The 25,157-nt window shown below is 42.0% G+C and overlaps 1 protein-coding gene across 3 annotated transcripts; it reads left to right on the forward strand.

Annotated features, from left to right (window-relative positions):
* The first annotated feature begins 252 nt into the window (after positions 1-252).
* GNPDA1 (glucosamine-6-phosphate deaminase 1) lies at positions 253-23,171 on the forward strand. 3 transcript variants are annotated; one of them, XM_018565620.1, is made up of 7 exons: positions 253-263; positions 6,717-6,845; positions 10,212-10,313; positions 15,641-15,823; positions 18,117-18,301; positions 18,740-18,914; positions 22,997-23,171. In XM_018565620.1, exons 2-7 carry the CDS (start codon positions 6,722-6,724, stop codon positions 23,092-23,094), a joined length of 867 nt encoding a protein of 288 aa, XP_018421122.1. In that variant the 5' UTR covers positions 253-263; positions 6,717-6,721; the 3' UTR covers positions 23,095-23,171. The 3 variants fall into 3 exon arrangements, with proteins under 3 accessions (XP_018421122.1, XP_018421120.1, XP_018421121.1); XM_018565618.1 differs by lacking the exon at positions 253-263 and adding an exon at positions 2,835-2,917; XM_018565619.1 differs by lacking the exon at positions 253-263 and adding an exon at positions 2,883-2,908 and having other exon boundaries at positions 6,710-6,845.
* The last annotated feature ends 1,986 nt before the right edge of the window (positions 23,172-25,157 follow it).

Here is a 25,157-nt window from a genome sequence, read left to right on the forward strand (position 1 = left end):
GCCTTCTCCAAACTCTTCACTCTTTTGTGGATAGCCCTGTAAGAGTTGCTCATCTGAGTACAGTAGCCATATAGAGGATGCCTAGATGAGGAGAGACACAAGGTAAGTCTATGGACGCGTGCACCCGCATGGAGACACCATGGGACAGGAAGTACCAGCAAGCACAGAGGAGTCAGCGCTGGATCAGACACCCGCCGCAGCGCTGGAGAGAAGGCTGAAAACGTCAAGAAAGAAGAAGATCGGATTAAGAGACATCATTTAAGGTAAGTGCTGACATTAACATTGGGGGGAGGGGGAAAAATGTACTTTAATGTCACTTTAAGGTCCATTCACATGGGTGTGCACATCTTTATGGCACGCACACCCGTGCATAGACCTGCTTCCGGGAGGGAGAACTGCTGTGTCTAGTTGCATGCAGCCAACTGTACCTCCCTATGTGAGGACGCAGCTACACAAGGTTATACACCAACCTGAACTGGGACACTGTTATGTATGCATGCAGCGTGCGTGGTAATGCACATGTGTAGGTGTGAATGAGTCCATATATTTTCATTTTCATTTCACACTTAGCTACAATGCATACATGTGAACCAGCCACAAAGAAAAGAATAACATTTCTACTTGTGATGTATTTTCAACAGTATTTCTGCATTTTTCTCATTCCACACTGCAGATCACACGTGCATTGTGGTGTGAATGGGACACATAGAAGAAAAAAAGTATTCTATGTGCCCTAGCGGTGACTGGTGTTGTTTACTTGCTGAATAAAAATGTGTGAATGGGCCTTACTGGCTTCGCCTCCATTCACACTAAGGCGTTTGGAATTTCTGCGCATTTTGTGTGGAAAAATGAAGTGAAAAAATGTGCAAACGCTCAATTTTTAATAGACGTGTGGTTTTATGCACCTCTGCAGGTACACTACAGTCTGTTAGGGACAGAACATGCTGAAATCTGCCAAAGAATTGTGTATGTACTTTTTCCCGTGTTACGCATTTTTACACACACGTACTAATGTGCAGGTGTGAACACGCCCCATAGGAAGGCATTGCTTGTCATGTTTTGCGCACATATGTGCGTATAAAAATGCCTATGTATGAATGGAGACTTAAAGTGACACTAAACTCAGGACTTAAACCGTAAAAATACATTCAAGTATCTTAACTATGAACAAAAATGTATCTTATTTGTGTATCACTCGGCTGTAGATCCTCAAATCATCTCTGAATTGGTGCTGACACTGTCCTTCCATCTGGAGGGTGGCTACTTTTCTTCCCCATGGTCCCTAAGTGTGTTGTAAAGTAGTTGTCACTCCAAGCTCACTCCTGCGATAGACTATAATCTAGTTTACTCATTTGTATGGAAGTTATAGTTCATCACATGAGTGAGCTTGGAGTGGTGACTACTTTACAACACACAGGGTCCATGGGGAACAAAAGTAGCCACCCCCCAGAAGGAAGGAGAGTGTCAGCACCAATTCACAGAAGATTTGAGGATCTACAGCCGAGTGATACACAAATAAGATACATTTTTGTTAATAGTTAAGGTACTCAAATGTATTTTAAAGATTTAACTGCGGAGTTTAGTGTCACTTCAATACAGTAATAACAAAGGGAATATTGAACTTTTGAAAGATGAATATGTTCAGTTTGGCTTTTATTAATGCTTAATTTAAATTAATGTGTTTCTAATAGGAAAACACATGTTTTTTTGATATTCTACATTTTACCATATATTTTTTGCTATTAGGATTCTGTGGGGGAGAATTTATCAAAACTGAAGCAGACAGAATCTGGAGCAGTTACCCATTATAACTGTTCAGCTTCTATTTTCAGTTTGTTCAGTTAAGCTTGGGGTTGCTACCTTTTCTTCAAGTGGAACCCGAACACTCTAGCGCCATGCGTAACAATTTTTTCTTGGAGAATATAGATTAGAGAGTGAGGAGAGGCAGCCAGGAGAAAGAGCAAGAGACAGCCAGAGGAGGGAGTAAGGAGACTGTCTATGGAGGACTACAGCAATACAAAAATATGAAGCTACATACTCTGTGATGTTCTGGGTTGGCACCCTAATGTCTCCAGGTGGCCTGTGCGGGGTTCCCAGATGGAAGTGTGGGCTCTAAGATGGGCTGTGCGACTCTCAGGTGGGCTCTGCGACTCTCAAGTGGGCTCTGCGACTCTTAGTTGGACTGTGCGCACTCAGATGGGCTATGCGGCTCTCAGGTGAGCTGTGCGACTCTCAGGTGGGCTGTGTGGCTCTCAAGTGGACTGTGCGCAGTCTCAGGTGGGCTGTCTGAGCTATAGTGTCTCACCAGGGGCCCAAAGGCAGGCAGCCTGTTTACAGGCGCCCACAGCTCAGCGGAAGATCCTGTTTCAGGCAGAGATCGCGCTTGCTGGGGACATCAGTATCCGCATCTGTCAGAAAAGTTAAAGTGCTGGTGTCGGCACTGAGTCTCTTTTGTCCAGGTGTCCTCTGGCTGGACACCCGGACTCAAGACTCCAAAACCGGACTGTACGGGTGAAAACTTTAGTTAAACTTTGAAAATGAACGAGAGAAGCTGATCGGTTGCCAGGGGTTCCAGACTGTGTGTGCTACAGTTTTGATCATTTCCATTTGATGAATGTCTCCTGAAAAAACAATTATGCAAATATTTTATTTTACTAAAAGATGTTTTCATTTTATTTTTGACTAGTTGCACAAGTTCTGTCAGTTTCAGACTCAATATTTACTCCACTAGTCATAGATATGTGTTCCTGTTTGTGAATTCAGTGTGAGTGCTCAGCACAGAGCAGCCGCAGTCCTGCTGACTCAGCTGCCAGCCCAGTTTCCTGATCAGGTGACCTGAAGTCATATGACTCCCTGTGAGCCCACACATCCTGATCTACTGCAAAGCAAGAGCAGCACTTCTATAGCGAGTGTACAGGTGAGTGCTGCATGCAGAGAGCTGTGATCTCTGTATAAGAGACTATGGGGGCTGAGTACACTGTGTGATGACCTGTACAAGCTCCCTAGGAGGAGGTAGGAGCAGTCACAGGATGACTCCTGTGTGTTCCATGGCTGGACTTTGTTGTCAGGGACCACTTTCTCTTTCTGTTCAAATGTTGCTTTTCATTTACTTAAAGTTACTATCAGCATTCATTGGTGTGCAGCATGGCCATTTAGAAGTGGTCATATATAGGAGCAATCAAAGTCTTCAGTGGAATTGATATGGTATCTGGCAAGATTGCAGATAAGTGGAGTTGTCAGGAATATTCCACACTGCAAACTACAAAAACAGTCTATCGCAACAACTATGGGGGAAATCCATAAATACTGGAGAGAACAGAATTTGGAGCCCATGGCAACCTATCAGCTTCTCTCTTCAATTTGTTCTGTTAAGTTTTGAAAATAGGGCTGCAGCTAATGATTATTTTCATAATTGATTAGTTGCCCAGTTATTTTTTCAATGAGTTGATTGGTTGTATAAAAAAAAATCTCTCTTTCATCAATTATTCTCATTATCGATTATAATTGATAAGTTGTTGCAGCCCTATTTGAAAATGAAATAGAGAAGCTTATTGGTTGCCATGGGCAACTGCTCCCAGATTTTCTCTGCTCCAGAGCCTGCAGCCTGCATGCACAAACCCCATTCTATATTTTTGTTATGTCTTCCTATTAACACAGCATAGCTAACAATTTTTTTAAATATGTCTTTTTTAGATACAGCTGTATAGCAAACCTTTGCATGCTTCTTTCTCAGTTTCAGTAACAGGAGACTCTGACTGCCCTAATAGACTTAAGCTGGGTATAAACGTTTACATTTTTTTTTGTCCAACCCGCGGTTAGGATGAACAAAATAGAACAGATTTCTCCTTCATTGCTTAACAGCAATGTTTCCTTTTTGTATTTTTTTTTTTTTTTAAATCTTCGTTTATTGAGCAAAATATCAGATTGATACAAATATATAACATAAGGGACTGCACAGCATCCTACATTCCAGCGAAAAAGAGTGAGCAGTACAAAAAGGATAACTAAACATCAAATGAGTCGATATACTCCAGGGCACAGTGGCCCACCAGTCATAAGCCACTGGACAATTGGTATTATAAAACAGTAACATCGTGCAGTCATATTCCCAGTGTAAACTACATACTTTCCATGCTTAGATTAAGGTTCTATATCTAAACGTAGTCACTGTTTGCAAATTAAAAAAAAATAATTAAAAAATAATCTAAAGAACCATGAAAAATAGAAAGTCAGGCTGAAAGGCATATACTGAGGTTTAAGTACGGAAGTAGAAGTAAACCTAGTATAGTTTACAATAGTATAGCAGATCAAACAGGTAAGAGGTCCACAAAGGACCCAGGAAAGAGAAAGTTGGAAACGCCAGCAAGGTAGAAGAAAGGTACAGAGAAGGAAGGGGAGGAAACGGGGGGGAAGGACGGGCTGTTCAGGGCTATAGGCTGACACAAACCCAGGGCACGGGACCCCCGTTTCCTTTGTATTCTGACAGCGGCTGGCGGCAGTTAAAGTAGGACAAAACTCTCACCAAAGAATACTTAGGTTTGTGAAAAAGAAAAAATTCTGAAATGCAGTTTTCCACTTAATTCATATTTCCTCTCACTGCACTGTGTTCATCCTCTTTGAACTTCCTGTGGATGTACACACAGTTCAGCGGTAGCTACACATGACAGGTTTATTGCAGTGTCACCACTTGCAGTTGAACTGTTGTCACCTAGGAAAGGACATGTCTATGGATGCACCTTGCTGGCATGATATGTCTGAATGTAGGATATATACCAAAAATTGGATGAACCCTTTAGTGACACAGGTTCCCGAAAGTTTTTTAGTTCCTGTGGACCGGAGCAATTTCACCATTTTTGCTATGTGTTAGTTTAACCATAATTTCCATCTTCCTCATTCATTGCACCTACACATTAGTTATCGTTTTTTTAAAAGGACAAAATGGGCTTTAATCTGATGTCACATATGCCTATATAAATTCTTATTACATTTTTTTATAACAAAAATGCAAACTAATGGGGGGAAAAAAAGCAATTTTTTCACAGTTTTAGCAATAATAATGTGTACATAATTAGTGTAGCTAACAGAAAGTAATTCATAATATAATTATTTTATGTGTCCTTATTTATAGGGTATTAGGGCTACAACAACTAATTGATAAAATCGATGCTAATCGATAATGAGAATCGTTGTCAAACATTCTTGTTATCGATTAGTTGATTGTGCCCCCGCTGCACCCCCGTTTCTTACCCCACCGCTGTGCCTCCGATGCTCCTCGTTCCCCAACCCCACGAACACGCACATACTAACGGAAACACAAGTCAGGTGCACCTACATAGAAAAACGACGCTTGCTCTACACATGTCGGGTATTGCCACGTGCGCCGGAGTGAAAGCAATAATTCTTGGGCCAATATTCATGGCTAACTTTAAACTGATAACCGAGCTTTTATAATAAATATATATAAGGTGGCAATCTTAACTTTTTGTTTCAGCCTGAAAAATTCTGCTCCAGGACGCCCCTCCCGCCCACAGTGTAATCACCTGTACCGGAACGTGCGGTACTGCAATACTATGCGTTCCAGTGTGGTTTGAGTGCAAAAAATGTGCATGCAGTTTTATTCTGAAGTAAACTTTTGTTTGTAACACTCAATTTGTGTATTCTATTTTAAATAAAAGATGGTATTTTTTAAATCTGATTAATGGAAAAAATAATCGGCCAAGTAATCAAATTTGAAAATCTCTTTTTAATATCAGCTGGTTCATGGTTGTCCCAGTGGCTGAACTACTGCCATAGCAACCCAGGAGGCCGTTGTGGGGCCCGGGGCATTGGGGGGCCCAGCCAGGAACAGGAACGAAGGGGTCCCTCTAATGCTGTGCAGGCCAGGCTGGTGCTGCGGGGGGATAGCATACATCAGCAGCACAGAGACTCTGGGACTGTCACTGGCTCAGTGGCGGCTGTAGCAAGGTACACGCCGCTGTCCAGATCACTGACAACCTGTCGGAGATCTAGGCAGCGGTGTGTTCTTCATCACAGCTGCTGCTGCTTGTCCTTCCGCCTCCCGTACAGTGCAGCCTCTGCAGGAGGCGGGGCTTCTTTCCAGTTCCGGCCTGAGCAGGCTGCGGGACACAGAGGACAGAGTGGGGAGACGGTAGCAAGTGCATAACATGGGAAGGGGGGAACACTGGGGTGGTTGGGGTGGTCTCTCAGAGCCAGGATTATAGTGTCCAGTGTGTTGCAGAGTCCAGGGTCGAGTGCATCGTAGAGTCCAAGGTCCAGTGCGTTCCAATGTCCAGTGCAATACAGAGTACGGGGCCCAGTGCGTTCTCGAGTCTAGGCAGCCGCAGTGTAGCAAAGCAGCGGCAGAGTGATCTCTTCGGCTTTGATGGCAGAGCCAACAGTAGCAGAGCTGAAGAGAGGAAGTTTGAGCATTATTGGCCAACTACCATTCTGATCCCCAGGTATGTGGATTTGTTTTTTTAACACATTGGGTGCGCACTGTACTGGTGAAATGCTGCTGACAAACCATTTTATGTACAGATCAGTGCAGTTCCCCACATATGGACCCAATTAAACTGCATGCAGGGAAAAAAATGGGAATCTGGGTGCTATGAGAAACGGAGGCTTTTCCACCTTGTGTTTGGTGGAATCGGACCCGTGTTTGGACCCCGTGTATACTACTTTGATGTGCTCAGTCTTTATTCTTCATATATCTGCAGATAAAATGAAACTCATCATCCTGGATGATTATGACCAGGCCAGTGAGTGGGCGGCAAAGTACATTCGGAATCGCATTGTTCATTTTAATCCAAATGCTGACAAATACTTTACGTTGGGTCTTCCTACAGGTATGTTGCTTTCTCACCACATATTTATCACTTAGAATATATGAGCTCTACTCTCCTTTTCTTTTAGGGCGCCTTCACACTAGCACATCTGCTAATATGTTGCGTTTCAGAGGATGGGCTAGTGCATTGTGACAGCTCCGTTTGTGCATTGTATCGCACATTGCCGGAGCTGTCATAGTTTACCTTTTTTTTTTTTTTTACCTTTTATGGGGAGTGTACAATGTGTACATTTCATCCAAATCCCTGGTGGCATGCAGTGTGCTGCAATAAAATGCAGCATGTTTCATTTTATCTCAGCACCCAGCCGATCACACCCACGTTGTTGTGTGAATGTGACGCATAGAAAATTTGTGACACATAGTTATTTTCTAGGTGTCCTTGTGGTAACCTGCATTAATCCGGTGTGGTACAACCAGGTCACAGGGTTCTAACAGATGTGTAACAATTCACATTAAACATAACATTAGGTGGAGTAAAAAGCTGTATTCACAATGTAGGGTGGACAGGCTTATTCCATATGGGTATTGCTGTCGGCAGTAGTGCCCTCTTCCTAAGAACTGCTTCCTTATTGGCAGTGAATCATATTGCATGGTCTTTGATTGGTTCTCAGACAGATTGTGCCTTTACATGTGGCACCTTCTTGAAGACTCCATAACATGCTGCAATTCTTAAGGCCTGTACACATCTTTGGATTACACCAATGTGCACACGTTTCTGTACTGAGTGCATGGATTATAGCAACAATCACTAGGTTACCATTCAGAGTTATGCACAGCGCAGTGGCTCAATGTTTAGCATTTATGTCTTTCAGCACTTGGGGTCCTTGATTTGAATCCTGGCTATGACAACTTTAATTGTAAGCTCCTAGTCTTTGTCTGATGTGAATGTAAAGTGCTGAATAAATATAGATTGTGCTAAACAAATACCTGCAATAAAGTCAATGGCACCCCAGTGCACTTACCAAGGGACATGCATTTTTGCGGAGCTCAATGTGCCCTAACATGCTTTGTGTTAGGTGCGCTGAAAAAAGTAGTACATGCAGTGATTTTTTTTTTTACAGTGCCAGTGCTACACATTACACTGCGCAAAATGCATGTCCCTATGTACGTTTATTGGGGTTCCATTGACTTTGAATGGTAATGCAGCGCACCAATGCACCTAGTGCATGTTGGTGTGTGAAGCTAAAACACAAATGCTTAGCACACGGAAGCATGCATGTTAAGGCAACGCACAATAGTGGTCTGTTATTGTTTATTGGACACAAGTGTTTACAAAAAAAACTAGTAAATACTTCAATCATAAGCTTGTTGCCAAAACATTTACTGGTCCTCACATGGCTTAGTAAATTACAGCACATCCAGCACCACGTTATTGAGGCCTGGGGGCTAAAACAGATTCTTACATAGAATGGTGTTCTGTTTCCGCAAACAATTGCAGTGGGGAAATATACTAACAGACCTGATGTTCCGAAATTATATTTATCTAAAAATATAAGCACAGGATGTTTATTTTTCATAAATATAATTTCTCCTTTTGGAGAGATACATCTGCATACATTTCCCAAAGCGCATTGCCTGAAGTCTCTCTGCATTTTAATTGAGAAATAACATTTACTCTCGCATAGTAACTAAGAATTAAGTTTAAACTTATTGAATTAAGAACGCTAATCTTTAGTATAGAATTTTTTTTTTTCAAAAGTCTTAATCTGTATTGTTCTTTTATTCTATGCTGCGGGATCCAACTTGTTATCCAATCAGTGACATGCTCCATGGGAGGAAGAAAAATGCACCTGGTGACTGTTTTATTCATCCTAAAATGGAAGTGCACTTGCTTCTTTTAGGGCGCATTCACACTGGAGCATTGAATGGAAATGGGAATGAAAAAACAACCCTTGCAGTAGGGCTCCCTTGAGCTGCAAAGGTTAAATGCTTGTTTTTGCCTAGGGTTCCAGTAAAAAAAACACTTCTACTTGCCTTATCCCTCACTCCCTCGGCAACCAGCATTTTTCTTTTACCTCCAATGCTCCGAGCTGTGGGTTGGCCCTCTGCGTCCTTGCTTACAATGCAGGACTGCTAGAAAAGAGAAGAGGCTTTGGGGGACCGGATGTATGTAAGAAGGACCCTGCAGAAGCAAGAAGGGTACGTAAAAGTGTTTGTTTTTTTACTGGTACCTTAAGCAAAAACAAGAATGTAACCCTTGCAATACAGGAGGAGTCCCGCTACCAGGGTAGGAGTCCCGCTACCAGGGTAGGAGTCCCGCTACCAGGGTAGGAGTCCCGCTACCAGGGCAGTTTTCTTATTTCGCCCCAGAGTTTAGCATTAATATATTCAGGCAAATAAAACTTTCCTACAGATATAACCTTTGGCATTTTCCCCTTCTTTTCCTGCCTTTTGACAGCTGTCCTCATAGGCCCTAATGGTTCAGATTTCCTTTTACATTACCATGTATTTCCAATGAGTTGCCTGTATTATTTGGATCCAGAATGATATGAAAACAAGGAAGCTCATTCTCCCTTTACATGTGAATTATTGACTAAAATGCATTATTCGAAAGCTTGGTCACAATCAGCAGCCTGCGTTCACATAGGCTCTTACAGCTATAGGGAAATGCTCAAAGTGCAAAGTTTCTCAGATGGCTTTAAAGAGGAATTTTACCCATATCTTTGATATGACAACAAATACACCTTTAAAAATGTTTAGTATCACAATCTATAAACACTTTACTTCCTGAAACTCTGGCACATGTGACCATGCACATCATCTCAGGGGAGGAAAATGCCCTTCCCTGAGATCCCATGAGATTACATATGCGATTTCCCAGCAATGCTCTGCTGATGTAACCTTCCAAGGAAACAACACTTGGGCACAGACTTACACCACTAATGCCCAAGAGGACCAGCAGGTGTAAAAACAATACTTGTAAGTAAAAGCAAAATATGTTTATTTAACTAATGAATGTAATATGATTTCATATCTGCATGCTGGGGTGATTTTAGTGAAAGGGGGTATAGGTCCGCTCTAATTTCTTCAGCTGCATAGATGCCATCATTTTATGGATTCTGCCATTGAATCAGATGTGGGGAGCTTTTGGTTTTGTCAAGCTGGGTGGTGCCGGCAGAGCCACATGTCCCATATCATCCAAGGGTCACGCTTTCTTTTCATTCTCATGTTATCCATGTATTCATTGCAATAAAAATACAAAGAAGCTGATCTTGGAACAAATAATTACAGGAAAAGGCCCTTTTTCTTGGGAAAACGTTTACATGTGTTTTTTTATTTTGACTGTCCACATTACAACAGGATTTGTAATGTGCAGATGAGCCAAGGGACGTGCACATTTTATATCATTTGTTCTATTCTTTTACAGGAAGTACACCTCTGGGATGCTACAAAAAGCTCCTAGAATACCATAAAAATGGAGATCTTTCCTTTAAATATGTGAAAACCTTTAACATGGATGAGTATGTAGGTAAGTTGTCCCTTTGATGTCAGACATTGGCTGTGAGTAGATAATTGTATCCGTACCATTAGCAGTCAAGTCTCTGATCCTGGAAGGTAGTATGGAGAATGCAGCAGCAGCAGCCAGACTGGTATACTGCTGTGTCTTTCAAGATGAAAACTGCCACATGAAGATTATTAGTATGCAGTTTTAATGAGTTTGGAAAAAAAAAAATCAATCCTTGCATAGCACGTCTAGAAAAGATTTACAGCTGCCCACATCACTTCTGCAGTACAGAGCTGAGCCTTGCAAATAATTTTTAAACCACACTGCTGTTGCAGTTGTATGCTTGTTTTAACCCTTTAACTGACATGATTTATGGAACCTGTCCTTGACAGTGAAAAGGTTAAAGTATTTGTAAACAGCACCTCAGTTGGTCCATTTGTAGCAGCCTGCTGTAGTTCCCTGCACAGCAGGATTTAGTCTGAGAGAGGAAGGAATCACAGTCTGGGGTGGTCCTTGATTTAAAAGAGTTGTAAAGTCCCAGCATATATTCTCCTGTTATAACATCAGCATTGGAATATATACTAGAGTTGTTTTTGATAATACAATCAAAGCTTACTTCCGCCTTCCGTCTGCCCATCACTTTCAACAGCTTCCTATATTCCCAGTGTGCTTTGCATCTCTTTCCCTGCTGCTTGATGTGATGCAATCTCCACTTCTCAAGACTACATAGCTTATCATGCATTGCTTCCATCAAGCAACGATAATGTTACATTGTTCAGAAGGCAGGTGCTGTGAGAGTTGGGACACAAGGAAGTGCATCATAGGTATGTGCACAGGGTGTGCCTGAGCGCAACACCAAAACTGCAACAGCGGGTGCTGTGTTTTTAGTCTCTGAGCCAGTGGAGAGATCACAAAGATCTCCCTGTGACCAGCTCATTGATGCAGAGCACAGCAGCACATGCCACTTACATTCCTCACATAACAGCCAGAGTCCTTGTTGCCTGGGAAGCTGCGAGGGTGCGTTGCTGTGGCTTCCCATCCAACCAGGAAGCCAGGTGGGTGGTCACATGATGACCTGCCAGGTTCGCTGCTTAATTACTACACTCCTGCTGGAAGAGGTAAGGGACAGTTGAAGAGATGGGGATCCGGGATCCCTAAGGTCTGTCTATGTATGTATGTATTCTATATATGTGTGTTTGGCCTATGAATTGCATATTTACAGGGCTGAGTGAAATTGTGTTGGTGCATTGAGGAATAACATCCTATGGGTATCTTCAATAAGTACATTTACAAACTTTTACATCAAAATGGCTATTAATAGTGGGATAGATCTTATGGAAATTCAATATAGAAATACTTGTTTAGTTTTGCTTTTTGACCATAGATAGCCTTTAAGCTGATTGGCCGCAGTCACTATTCAGCCTAAAACTTTTCACCTGGCTCCTGTAACAAAAATCAATTGAAAAAAATAAATTTTTGTCAAGCTGGGTTGTGCCAGCAGGGCCACATATCACAAATCATCCAAGGGTCAATCTTTCTTTTCAGTTTGTTGTTATTCATGTATACACTGCAATAGAAATATGAAGAAGCCAATCTTGGAACAAATAATTCTGGCTCCAAGGTGTAATGCCAGGTATATCAGATGTATTAGTACTAAGCATATCACATCAGAGAAAGACATAGTCCACAGCAATAACACTAATTAGTTCTAAAGTACAAATCTCAGTGGTGTATTTATCATTGTTTGCTCTGTGGCATGTTATGGGTCAGCTTTAAAAACGCAAAGTATTTTGAAATACTTTTATTATTTTTCCATTTTACAGGTTAGAGTTGAAGTGTATGTCCAGCCAAAACTTTTTTTTTTTTTAAGTTCTGGATACAGTGGGACATGTTTAGAATCCTTGTTGGGTCTTTACTGCTATCCAAGGTTCTGTAAGAACAAGCTCCCTTCATTTACTTAAGCTTTGGATAGCAGTAGAAACCTGACTGGTGTTCTAATCCTTCTCCCCCCACCCAAAACTAGGGGCAGGGCATATAAGCTAAAATGATGTCCCTTTAAAGTTATTTTAATACTTGTAAACTGTGTGGGGATACCTAATATATGCAGCATATTGTTTTATTACATATGTGGGTTCCAACTTTTTGTATTGTCACAAGGGGGCTGATATTCCCCCCCATATGAAAGCATGTCTTTCTGGAATTATCAGGCGTGTTCACAGACCCTTCATGCCTCCTGTTTGTCCAGTAGATGCAGATGATCTAGATCTCGTTTGGCACTGGAGGCACTCCTGAGTACTTCTGAGTTTAGGGTGCAAGGGGAACCCCTTTTAAACCTTTGTAGACGTGATCAAATCACTTTCACTTTGCTCAGGGAGGACAACTTATTACTCCATGTAAATGTACTTAAAGAAGCACTCCAGGCAAAAATGTTATTAACCCTTGCAGTGGGGCTATCCCCGCACTGCAAGGATTAACTGCCTATTTTTGCCTAGGTGCGGAAAAAAAAATTTCTACTCACCCGAACTGTCTCCGGTCGCCGAAGCCTGTCTCCTCCTACACTGCAGCATTGGAGTGTTTCTTGGCCTCCTCCTATACGTCTATACACAGTGTATACAACGTGATTATTTATGGGACCTTAGGCTCCTGCAGCAGAGGGGAAGAAGCAGGGCCGGCCTTAGGCCTTAAGGCGCCCTGTGCGAGAAAGCTTTACAGCGCCCTCAGTGGCCAAGGAAGAAGGCCTGGAAGGACCAGTCTAAGAGCAAGCCGGCTTGAAGCATCAGGTGAGTATAACTTTTTTTTTTTAGCACCTCGACAAAAACAGACCGTTAACCCTTGCAATGCGGGGGTAGCCCGACTGCAAGGGTTCATAAAAGTTTTGTTCTCACTTAAGGGCATACTTGACACCGTATGAAAACAGCTAATAGTCAACGGTGTTCAGCAGTAGTACTTTCTGCAAACTAAAGGGAAAAATATATCACTTGGTAGCACACAGATCCATAATCAGTCGCCACCCTGCATAGTCATTTCTAATCTGCTTTGCAAGATTTTCACTGCCCTGTAGATTTGTGGTTCAGAATCCTCCTGTACAGCTGCTTCTGCATCTATGTATGAACACACACAGTAGCTTGGCACTAAGCACTTGTGGTACTGGGTCCTTGTTTTGGTTCCCACTAGGGACACTCTCGGATTAAATTTTTCTTTTTGCATGTAGAGTAAACTCTCTGTTAACCATTATTCAATTAACCGGAACTCTCATCTACCCGGCAAACAAAATCCACTGTGCACTCACTGTTCTGCCATTCCTCTATGAACTCGTAGGAGAGGGAGAGAGGGCTCGGCAGCATGGGAGGGCAGAGAGGGTAGAGGATCGGGGCTGAAGAGTGTGATTGCCGCTGGAACTGTACAGATACAGCACTGTATAATCCTGTGGGAAGCCATGCCTGTGATCTAGAGCTGTGTGCATGTGCCCCCTAGGGATTACTTCTAGTACTGTACTATACTGTAGCCTCATGGAATACAGTACAGTATATTGTAGATCTCCAGTCCTGCTGTCTGGCAGCCCCAGGGCACACCAAGACATAAGTAAGCACACACCTCTGTATGCTCTTTTTCCTTAGGTCAGCTGGGATCTCCAATACAGTAAGTCCCCTACATACAAACATTTAAATTGCAAACTTTCATAGATGCGAACATGTGTCTGCATGTCCAATCACGTAAGTTAGTTCACATGTCTGGCATACATTGTCACATGCGTGTGCTTTTGTGTACTTTACTGTACAGTACTATATAGAGTACACTTTCTTTATTCCAAGCCCAGGATGTTTGGAAGCAATTGTAAAAGCAGCCGTGATGTAGTTGGATACCTAGGCTAACTTTGTTGGGCTTGCGACACACGCTCTCGGAACAGAACCTGTATAGTATTACAGCACCTGTATTACAGCACTAATACTAATTGTCAGTCTTAATTTGCTTTCGATCACTGTATTTCAATATTAATATGAAGTAAGGCATTAGATCTATTTTTAATAGTACTAGTAAGTCTCAAGCAACCACAAACTACATTTATCTGGAATCTACCAATCCCCGTGGATGCCAGATAATGGGGAGTTTACTGTACTTTTTTAAGCTGGCCATACACAAGTGATGATATTATTTGAACTTTCACTTGAAATTCTGAAAAGCCGTTCATTAGAGCATTCCATCTTGCCATCATTGAGTCAACTAATTTTGTTCCAAAGTCCTTAGAATCTCCACCAGACTTGCTACTTGAATGGAGTACCAAATGTATTAAACAGGTTTCTTTTATACCTAGCACATGCACATTACAATATGTATGATTTTTCTCTGAACAGAAATCACCGTCACAGTTGGAACTTAGTTTGTTCAAATAAAAAAACAAGAAAAATGTTTCATCCTAAATCTTCACATTTTTCTCATCCATACAGCTGAAAAATGAATGTCGATTTGCCCTCATTTACCTTTTATAAAATCAAACAAATGTTCTGAAAACAATTTGGTGAATGGCCAACTTTAGGTGGTCTGTATCCTACCGCAGTCCAAAAGATTTGATGGGTTAAGTGGGGTATGCAAGTATGTTTGACAGTACATAGGAATATTATACTTTTAGCTGCGCTGGAACAAGTCTGATAGATCAGTGCAATCTGTAAAACACTGTAACTACTTTGATGTGATATAAAAGTATATCAGAAGTACTGTTTCGAATAAAGGCAGATTTTACATTACACATATTGACACAAACATCGGGAAATATGATGGGGATGTAAGTCTACATATCCACAAGTGTCTTCTAATCCGATTGTTACCTTGAGTTGTAAACTGTCTACTATTAGGCCCCGTTCACATATAGGGAATTGTCGCGCGATTTCCGCCGCGATATCGCGCATTTTTGCCGCGCGATATCGCGAGAAGTCGCCGGCCAATGTTATTCAATGGAGCTGTCTTAACTCCATGTCGCTCGTCGCGGTCGCAAGTCGCTTCTACCGGACCCTTTTTTCTGCGGATTTTGCTTTTTTTCTATGGAGCCCGACGGGGAAGGTCGCGCTACCATCGCTGGATCGTCGCTGGAACGTCGCCCCGAAAGTCGCGCTATCCCGACCGTGCGGATCCGCTGCAAAAGGTATGTCGCTAGGTGTGAATGGGGTCTTACATTTTGTGTGACATCTGGAATGCAATAGTTAATGGAGATATATAAGCAATGAGACTTTGTAGAGCACAGAAGCAAACCTAAGCTACTCTAAAATACATAGTAATCTGGCCACTCAGTGTGTGTATGTATATGTGTATATATATATTCTACACTGTATTGATCATAATTCTTTAACTGTTCACAGGTCTCCCTAGAGAACACCCTGAGAGCTATCATTCTTTTATGTGGAACAATTTCTTCAAGCACATAGACATTGCATCAGAGAATGCCCACATCCTGGATGGAAATGCTCCAGATCTGCAAGCTGAGTGTGTGTTATTTGAAGAGAAAATTAAAGCTGCTGGTGGGATTGAATTGTTTGTTGGAGGTCAGTTTTTTTTCTTATTTAAAAAACGGACATATGAGTGTCAAGCTGTTTATTCTTGTGTTTAAAGTTTAACCTTCTTTTTTTTTTTCCAATAAAATATTAGACTGTCCCTTTACTCTCTGCATTCAATGTGTAGTTTGTATTAAAGACTTCAGTGAGCAACCTCCTTTAAGAGTCGCAGTCTACGCTGTGTTGGACAGTTCACCCATCCTCTCCACTGAGCTTGCAGGCCATGACATACAGTACATGTATGGCGTTTTCTTTATAGACACTATTGGAAAAGTTAGTTGCAGACTTCTGATTACATGGCTTTACAGTTAAGGTCTATGGAAGACAAGACTATGCATGCCAAGTATGTGTTGGCCTGGTGTCTTAGTTGGGAGGATGGAAGAGCTGCCTGACCTGGCATGGGTAATAGCTCTTGGGGACAGTTGTCCACAGATCTGTAATGAAAACTATACATGGTACTGAGATGGCAAAGGGGCATTTAAAGCAGATTCTGCATTTAGCCTAAAGCTTGTGGTGTCTGCTGTTTTCTCTGACTATCCTGAAAACCTTCTTAAATTAGCCGTACAGACCCATGCAGGATATAGGGCCCCTGATGCGTTAGGGCTGTGCTGTCTTTTTTTTTTTTTCTCCCAGTGCATAACACAGGACAAGGCAATTTTTCTTGTTCCAGACGGGCTCAGTTCACACCACTGCGTTGCGGTGGTTTGCACTGAAAAAAGTACGGCATGCAGTACCTTTTTCAGCACAGTGCAACATGTTGTGCCCATAGGATTTAATGAAATGTCACTTGTGACATTTCATTACAGTTTGGAAAAAAAAGCATGTAATGTGTTGTGATCACTGTGCCAGGTAGTAAAGTATATCGCCAGCACACCAAAGTAAAATCTTCAACAAGTGGTCATTTTATTGATGTACACACATCTCGCCATAAAGCAACGTTTCGGGGCCACTCAGGGTCCCTTCATCAGGCATGACTGTGCCAGGTACACGCACACCAGCAGCTGTGCGGAGTAGTGTGGCTTCTGGTGTGAATAGGCCCTAAAAGCGGACATGATCTTTCTTTTACCACCAGGTGAACTCAATATGCTACTTTCGTCTTAGAGAAAATGTTGCCATTTTGGAGCATTGGTAAGCTTGTTTGTTTATATAATTGCTAATTCTGTACAACAACATATTGGTTCTAATATTTTAAAAGGAGTTAAAGGAGAACTATGGGGTCAGTGTTTTTCCCCATAGTTCTCCTTAGGGTAACGGGAGGACACAAACTAGCGTCCTCCCGTCACCCTAAGCTCAGTAGCTCGCGGTATACTGAGACGCCGGAGCGGATCACGACTTAGATGATGGGATCCGCCCAGCTGCGTGAGTGACAGCTGGCTCTGCCTATCTAGAGGCAGAGCCAGCTGTACCCGCCCCCTCCCCCGTCCGTTCCGCCATTCAGCGCTGGCAGATCGGAGCGGGGAGAGGGGAATCCAGCCGGTATGTGTTCGCTCACCTCCCGATCTACTGAGCAGACCTGTGACACTCTCATTGTCACAGGTCGGCTAGAACTATGAGGTGAGTGAAAAGCACTCACCTCATAGTTCTCCTTTAAGGGAAGAATTGCCTTAGATTGTGTGTAGTCTCATATTGCCCACATCAGATTAACTTGTTAGAATTTTGGTGAACTAACTATAACTGGAAAATGGGTAGAATAAAATTTGGGAATGAGCTCTGAAACTAATCCTTACAGTTTATGCATAAATTATTTTGATTTTAGTTTTTAACCTGCTAATTCTGGGCAGGGATCAGTCTGTTTTATGGACTGCCAGTCACCCATAGGGTAAAGATTGCTAACACATTTTAATGGACTGGACCTGTTGTGGTTATATCCTCCTAAATATGTGGTGTTGTGTCTGCTTAAGTAGATAGTAGGCTTTGTGTTCCAAAGTGCTAATTTAAAAAAAAAACTTGCTCCACACCATTCTAGACTGACTTTCCCTAGTGTAATAAAGCTACCCTTGTGCTAGTAGTTGCAGCATATTGCATTGGTCTGGATAGCCAGCAATACAATGTTTAGGGGGGGAGCGCAGCAGGCATTTTCCTGTATCGTGTCTCCATTTCTTTAGTAATAACCCAACCTAAAGGAAAAGGCTAGATTGCGGTATCAAGTAATCTAGTGGAGATTTACAGTATTGTTTTTCAAGTACATTGCATCATTAAACTGATTCCAATTCCTCATATCTATAAGTTGTTGGTTTTTTTTCCTATGGCTACGGAAATATATTTTTTGTATTTCTATTACCAGGCATCGGACCTGATGGTCACATAGCTTTTAATGAGCCAGGATCCAGTTTGGTCTCTAAAACTAGAGTGAAGACCTTGGCTATGGACACTATACTGGCAAATGCCCGCTTCTTTGATGGAAATCTTTCCAAAGTGCCTACCATGGCTTTGACAGTTGGCGTGGGGACAGTGATGGATGCAAAAGAGGTAACAACCATGCTGAGATGCTTGTCTGTTTTTTTAGTTTAACTAGGACAATCTTACATTTTAATAAGTTATCTGGTCATTTAGGAGTGTGTTAGAGGAACTGTAATGAATTCAGCCCTGCTTGTCACATCACCTGCTGCTACTTTGTGCTGCTCTTGCAGAGTTTCTATCCCTTGCCATAAAAGAGAACACTGTAAGCCTCCCAGTGTGCACACCTGGAAGCTTCCAGTAACTATGACACAGGGACAGAGTGTCACATGTGTAACTAACTAGTTTCTACTGAAGTACGTTGCAGAATTTTATATTCTTTTCAGAATTCTGATAATGTTTGATTTTCTTACTAAAAAAATAAAAATATATATTTCTTATACACAACCTAATGAAAACAGTGTGCTTGCTATAGAACTATTTAAAGTAGGTAACTATTCTGGTTCGCAGGTAATGATCCTTATCACAGGTGCCCATAAAGCTTTTGCCCTTTACAAAGCCATAGAAGAAGGTGTCAACCATATGTGGACAGTGTCTGCCTTTCAGCAACACCCTAGCACAGTGTTTGTCTGTGATGAAGATGCAACTCTAGAACTTCGGGTGAAGACTGTGAAATATTTTAAAGGTAAATCTCTTAAAGAATTTAGATATGTTTAATTTCAATAGTAACAGAATATGTTGAGGCATGTTTCAAAATAGTCTAAAAAATTTATACACATTTACAGTATCTCACAGAAGTGAGTACACCCCTCACATTTGTGTAAATATTTTATTATATCATTTCATGTGACGACACAGAAGAAATTACACGTTGCTACAATGTAAAGTAGTGAGTGTACAGCTTGTATATCAGTGTACATTTGCTGTCCCCTCAAAATAACTCAACACACAGTCATTAATATCTAAACCGCTGGCAACAAAAGTGAGTACTCTGGATACAAAATAACACACGCATGTCCTTTTGTGCAGTCAGTGGTATAAAATGTGCCATATCTTTGTATTGACTTTGATGATCCACCCATTTTTTTTTTCAGTTTGTTAGTTATTTGGGTAAAATTGTCCCCCAAAAGATACCAGCCTGCACACACTAGGGTATCCATGTGGGGGCTATAAATATGTGGTCCCCCAATCATGGCCGGATTTACTCTCTGCTGCCCCAAAGCCAGGTTCCTCAATGCGCCCCCCCACCCGCAAAACCCCCCCCATGGAGAATGGCAGACCTGCAGGCTTGCAACAAGTGGTCTCAGCGACCACTTCCGGCCCGGCCTTGGGAAGCCGGAAGTAGAGGGGCAGCAGGGGTGTGGAATTCCTATCTCCCGATGGCCAGGACATACAGTTGCGGGCACTGGGCGGGTAGTTGTTTTCCACATTTAGCCCTTCTTTGGGCAAGTAGAACTAAATGTACAGCGCTTGTTTTGTACAAGTGATCTCGGCCTTGTGGGAAATCCGGCACTGCCCCCAATCTGATATCAGCCTGTAGACTTTTCAGTAAGCAGAAATGCTACAAGAGAGCCCAAAACAATGAAGCCACGTTCCACCACACCACCCTTGGTCGCAGATGACAGTGGGTGCATTAACCCTTTTGCTGCCAAGCCCTCCGGAACATTTTGCAACTCAGCTGGCCACGCCATTTTTGCAATTTTTCCCATCGATTTGATTTTCAACTGCTGCGTTGCTAGCGTTTGTAAAAGACCCCCAAACCATATATTTTCTGAAAGCGCAAGCCTGGTAGAATAAAAAGATGGTGCTACTAAATTTGTACGCCCTGCAATAATTGCGCAAATGTTTCTCAAATTAATATTTAAACCGATAAAAATACACAATTCAATTGATAAAGCACACTAAAATCAGTGCACAAAAAAAAATATTTTCTGACTAAATCTAAAAGATAAAACTTGAGTTAATTAATAACAAATATTTGCAAAACTGTAAATAAGCGACTTATGTTAATTGTTTTTACGCTGTGTTGGTGTTTGTGTTGTGATAAAATGATACAGGCGTATATTTAATTGCAACACAAGGTATCACAACGCATGGCAATGCGTCACAAAGCTTTGCTATGCGCTGCCGCAGTTAAAATGTTTTTTTTTTAAAGAACAAAATGAGCAAAATAAAAATAATGCACTGCAGCGCATGTGCATGGCGTACACCACAATATGGTGCACGTGTATGTTATGTGTGTGGGGGGAGGGAGGGGTTGTGCTTTTTTTTAATTTTTTTTTTTTTTTTTACACTTTTTTTATTTATTACATTTATTTTTAAATGTTTTACTGTTGGGGGGGGGGGGGGGCTACGATGAAATATCTGGGGTCTAAACAGACCCCTGACATTTCCCTTTTGAAATGGAAAAAGAAATTGAAGACACAGAGTCCTCAATTTCTTTTTCTGCAGCTCCAGCACTCAATGAACTCAGTATAGAGGCTTCCTATTCCATTCAGACACTGCTGATAGTAAAATATTTACTATCAAGCAGTTTATGAATGGGGAGAAGCCTCTATGGTGAGTGCTACTCCCCATTCAGGAAGTGAGGTAAATCACAGCCTGTTCATTCATAACTGGGGACACATAGTACCAAGGGGGGTATTCACAAAGCTGCCGAAGGATCTAGCCGTAGCTTCAGCTGATGCTTCGGCCCCAGGACCCCTTCAGTTCAGTAGAACCGAAGGGCTGCTGTACAGGCTATTCACTATAGCCCGTACAGCTCCCGAAGGTGGCCGAGCGGCCCAGTTGAGCCGGAGACATATGCTTCGGCTTCACTGAGCCGAGGTGAAAGCCGAAGCTGGCCGAACGGCCAGCCATTGGCCGGCCGACAGCCTGCTACCGATAGCTGGGCGGAGCCAGCCATCCTCTCACGGCTGGCTCTGGCCACGTGCATGCAGAGACAGATCAGCGCCCCCTGGTTACCAGGTAACCAGGGACGCTGATCTGTCAGTACACTGAGAACCCCGTGGAGCTGCCACGATATCACGGCGGCTCCGCTGGGTTCTCAGTGTATAATGACAGTTCAGCATCTCCTTGTTACCTAGTGACCAGGGAACGCTGAACTGTCATGAGAGCTTGTCGGAGCCGGCTTTGATATCACCGCCGGCTCCGACAAGCTCTCATTGTAATGACAGCTAGTCCTGGCCAATAGAAAACAGTTGGGTGGAGCTAGCTGTCACTGCTAGCTCCGCCCAATAATTTTCTCCTTTTTTCTTTTTATTCTACCGGGTCTGTGCTTTCAGAAAATAAATGGTTTGGGGGTTTTTTACAAACGCTAGCAACGCAGAAATTGAAAATCAAATCAATGGGAACAATTGCCGGCATCTGGAGCCTCTCATCACTGCCTGGAGCCGCTGTCATCCTGTCAGTTTCCGGATGACAGCGGCTCTGTGCGTGGCCGAACGATCGATAAATATCATTGCTTATTGACCGATCCTGTGTGCAGCACAAACACTGGAATGATCGTGTGATCACTCCAGTGTTTGTAAATAACTGGGGACACATAGGGGGTTATTCAAAAAGCTGCCGGAGGCAGTCGTGTGAATAACCGACCCGAAGTGAAGTGAACCGAACGCTGTTTGGCTATTCACTTCAGGCTTGTACGGCTGATTTCAGCCATACACCGACTGAAATCAGCTGTACATCGGCTTGCTGCGGCTGGGTTCGGGTCGGCTTAAGCGACCATGAGCTTATAGCAGAACTGTAAATGCCAGGTCCGTACGGCATACGTCCTTGGCCAGCCGGCAACACTTTTGTTCCTCTATGCCATATGTCCTTGGCAGGGAAAGGGTTAAAGAGGGTTTATATATAACTTTATTGCTATCCATGTGTCAGCAAGCTTGTAAAGGGGTATTTGGGGTCCATTATGTGCTTTGTTTCTCTGAAATAAATTGGTAAAGGAGCAGTCCACCCACATCTGATTTTCAGTTTTTGGTAGATGTTGGAAAGTTCAACCACCAGACCATTTCTTCTCTCTCTCCGGCATTGTATTTGTACAAATTCTGCACTTGATTTTCTGTGTCTGCACACCCCTGTGGCCCTTATGAGCAGGTCCCATGCTCCTCTGTAGGAATATTTATTTTGTATTATGGAAAATGCAAGAAGAGGTGCTGAAACACATAAAGACAGGCGGTAACAGATAACATTTTCAGGTGGATAAGAATTGAGTTGTGAATTACGACAAGGAGAGGTCACTGTTTGAGGATCCAAGTGTCCATGGAGCCAGGAGCTCATTCAGCCCACCGTGTTATGCCTAAAATATTCTTCTTTGTGTGGACTGACCCTTTACGAGACGAGGTTTAAATAACAGTCCTCTTCAAAATTATTTTGTAGTTAAAAAAAAAAAAAAAAGGAAAACCAGGAATGGGCCTTGGTGCATTCGCTGTATTTCACAGATATGTCTTGCCAACAAACCACTCCAGTCAATAGTGAGTGCATCCTAAAGCTGATGGATCGATTTTTCTCAATCTATAGTTCTCAAAGTTTTAGCACTCGGCATATTGTCATTGCTGTTTGCATACAGACTTGTGCTGTGCTTTGTACCATGTTTCATTTCTATGCATTGCGGACTATAGCTAACAACATGGAGTAAGTTAATGAAAGGTTTGTGAATAATTAATAAGGTGCTCTGTAATACAAAACATAATCCAGTCAGCTGTATTCTCCTTTTTTTGGCAATAACTCCCACGTAACTGTTGATTAATGACTGTGTTCTCACATTCACAGGATTAATGCACGTTCACAACAAACTTGTTGATCCTTTGTACAGCATGAAGGAAAAAGGCACAGAAGAACACACTCCAAAGAAACCATACAGTGACTGAAGTATTCTTAATGATGCTGCATTGGCTCTAAAATGTTAACAGCGCACAGAGTATATATATTTTCTTTTTACTGCATTGCTGCTGGGGTTCCAGATTACTTCCCCATTCTCATGACAAGACCAAGAGGAAGAGTGATTCAGTGCACACTCCACCATCTTTGTAAAACTTAACAGAAGGAAGATGTCTTGTATTTAAACCTATCCTTACTGTTTTGTGTATAGTTTATATGAGAATCATTTTTACTATTATCCGTATTTTTGTAGTAAGAAATCATTTTGTAGTAGATTGCAGTTGTATTTTTAAAAGGAATTATAATGCTGGATATTGTCCATCTTCGGACAGCCTTCTAGTGCACTTCATATCATGATGAGAAACCTCAACGCTTTCAGTAATGTAGAGATGTTCACATGCTGTTCATTGTTACCAGGCAACATTTTCACAAAATCTTAAGTACATGGTTTCCAACCTACACCAAACTGACAGAAATCATGCACAAAGATTGTTTACGATAGTTAAAATAACTGTTTAGCACTATTATAGTACCATAGCCATTGTAATATGTACAGGTGGATGCTGAGAAGTGACTAGACTGTAGTAATATGATATATGTAGTGCCAAGCCTCTATCTGTCAACTCCAAAACACCTGCAAGACTGTCACACTGGTGTTTTACATTATAACATATTTTGTGCCTTTTAGGACATCACATAAATGCAATTAAAGTACACCTTGTATGCAGTTTTTGTGTATTTGTTTTGCCTTGACCATCTGTAAAACTCTTTAAACTTGTAGCAGGCTTCTAAACTATTGATCACTATGTCACAGCACTATGTCACCTTACTGACATGCCAAACACAGCTTCACTTGCAGTGCTCTGGATTTACAGTATACACAATACAGTATACTGTAAATGGGCATCCACTGGAACACCTAATGCATGTTCTACCACCTACACTAAAGTCCTTGAAACCTGTCCATAAAGAAACACTTAATCTGGTATGCTGATCCTCTTGCTCGACTACATTGACTTAGAAAGTACTGACAACTATGGTAAAGGTAAAAGGAAACATATTTTTCCGTGTATAAGACGCTACTTTTTCATAAAAATGTTTACCTAAAAATAGAGGGGCGTCTTATACACGGGGGGCCGAGAGGAGAACCGCGGTTGCGAAACTGCCGATACCACTGCAAACTAGCCTCACGAGTGAAACTTCGGATTGCAGAGACAAGACAAGTTTTCCTCCAATCATAAATCTTTTGTACCTGATGTCAGCTGTTGCTGGGGAGAGTGGAGGAAAACTGTTATCTTGGCTCTGTAATCCGCTCTCCCCAGCAACAGCTGACGTCAGGTACAAAAGATTTATGATTGGAGGAAAACTGTTATCTTGTCAGATCATAAATCTTTTGTACCTGACGTCAGCTGTTCCTGGGGAGAGCGTGTAGCCAGTGCCCAGAGCGGTAATGTCGGAGCATAAAGTGATTGACTCAGAGGTAAGTGTGATGCATTATATCATTTAAAATATTGATTTCTGAATTTTGGTTAAGAAAAGTTGGGGGCGTCTTATACATGGGGGCGTTTTATAGACGGAAAAATACAGTAATTTTTACCTGTACTGCTGTAAACCTTTTGCCAGGCTATGGACATTCAAGTATTTACATATTCCTAACAAATGTAAATGAGCTTTAAAACAAACCATCACTGACCTCGGTAGCTGCAGACATTGTCAATCAAAGCATCTTCAATGATCACAACAGAAGCACTGAAGTCATTCAAATAGTTATCAAGGCTAATGCCACATGCGTGGATTTGTAGCAGCTACAGAATTGCTCTCCTGTGCTTTTTTTGTTGCAGAAACAAAAACGAATTGCAGTCAATGAAAGGTCTGTATACTAAAGGTCTACATCCAAGCAATTTGTAGCTCAATCCTGAGTGAATGACTGGAGCTAGCAACAGAATTGCTAGCTTCAGTAGCAGTCTTCCAGCCTTCTATGTAAACACAAAGCAGGTGCTCCAGGAGGGGAGCAGGTTGAGCTGAGCAGGCTTAAGCAGCGAATGATTAAACA

This window comes from Nanorana parkeri, unplaced genomic scaffold, assembly GCF_000935625.1.
Source record: "Nanorana parkeri isolate BGI_ZX_2015 unplaced genomic scaffold, ASM93562v1 scaffold867, whole genome shotgun sequence".
NCBI classification, from domain to species: domain Eukaryota; kingdom Metazoa; phylum Chordata; class Amphibia; order Anura; family Dicroglossidae; genus Nanorana; species Nanorana parkeri.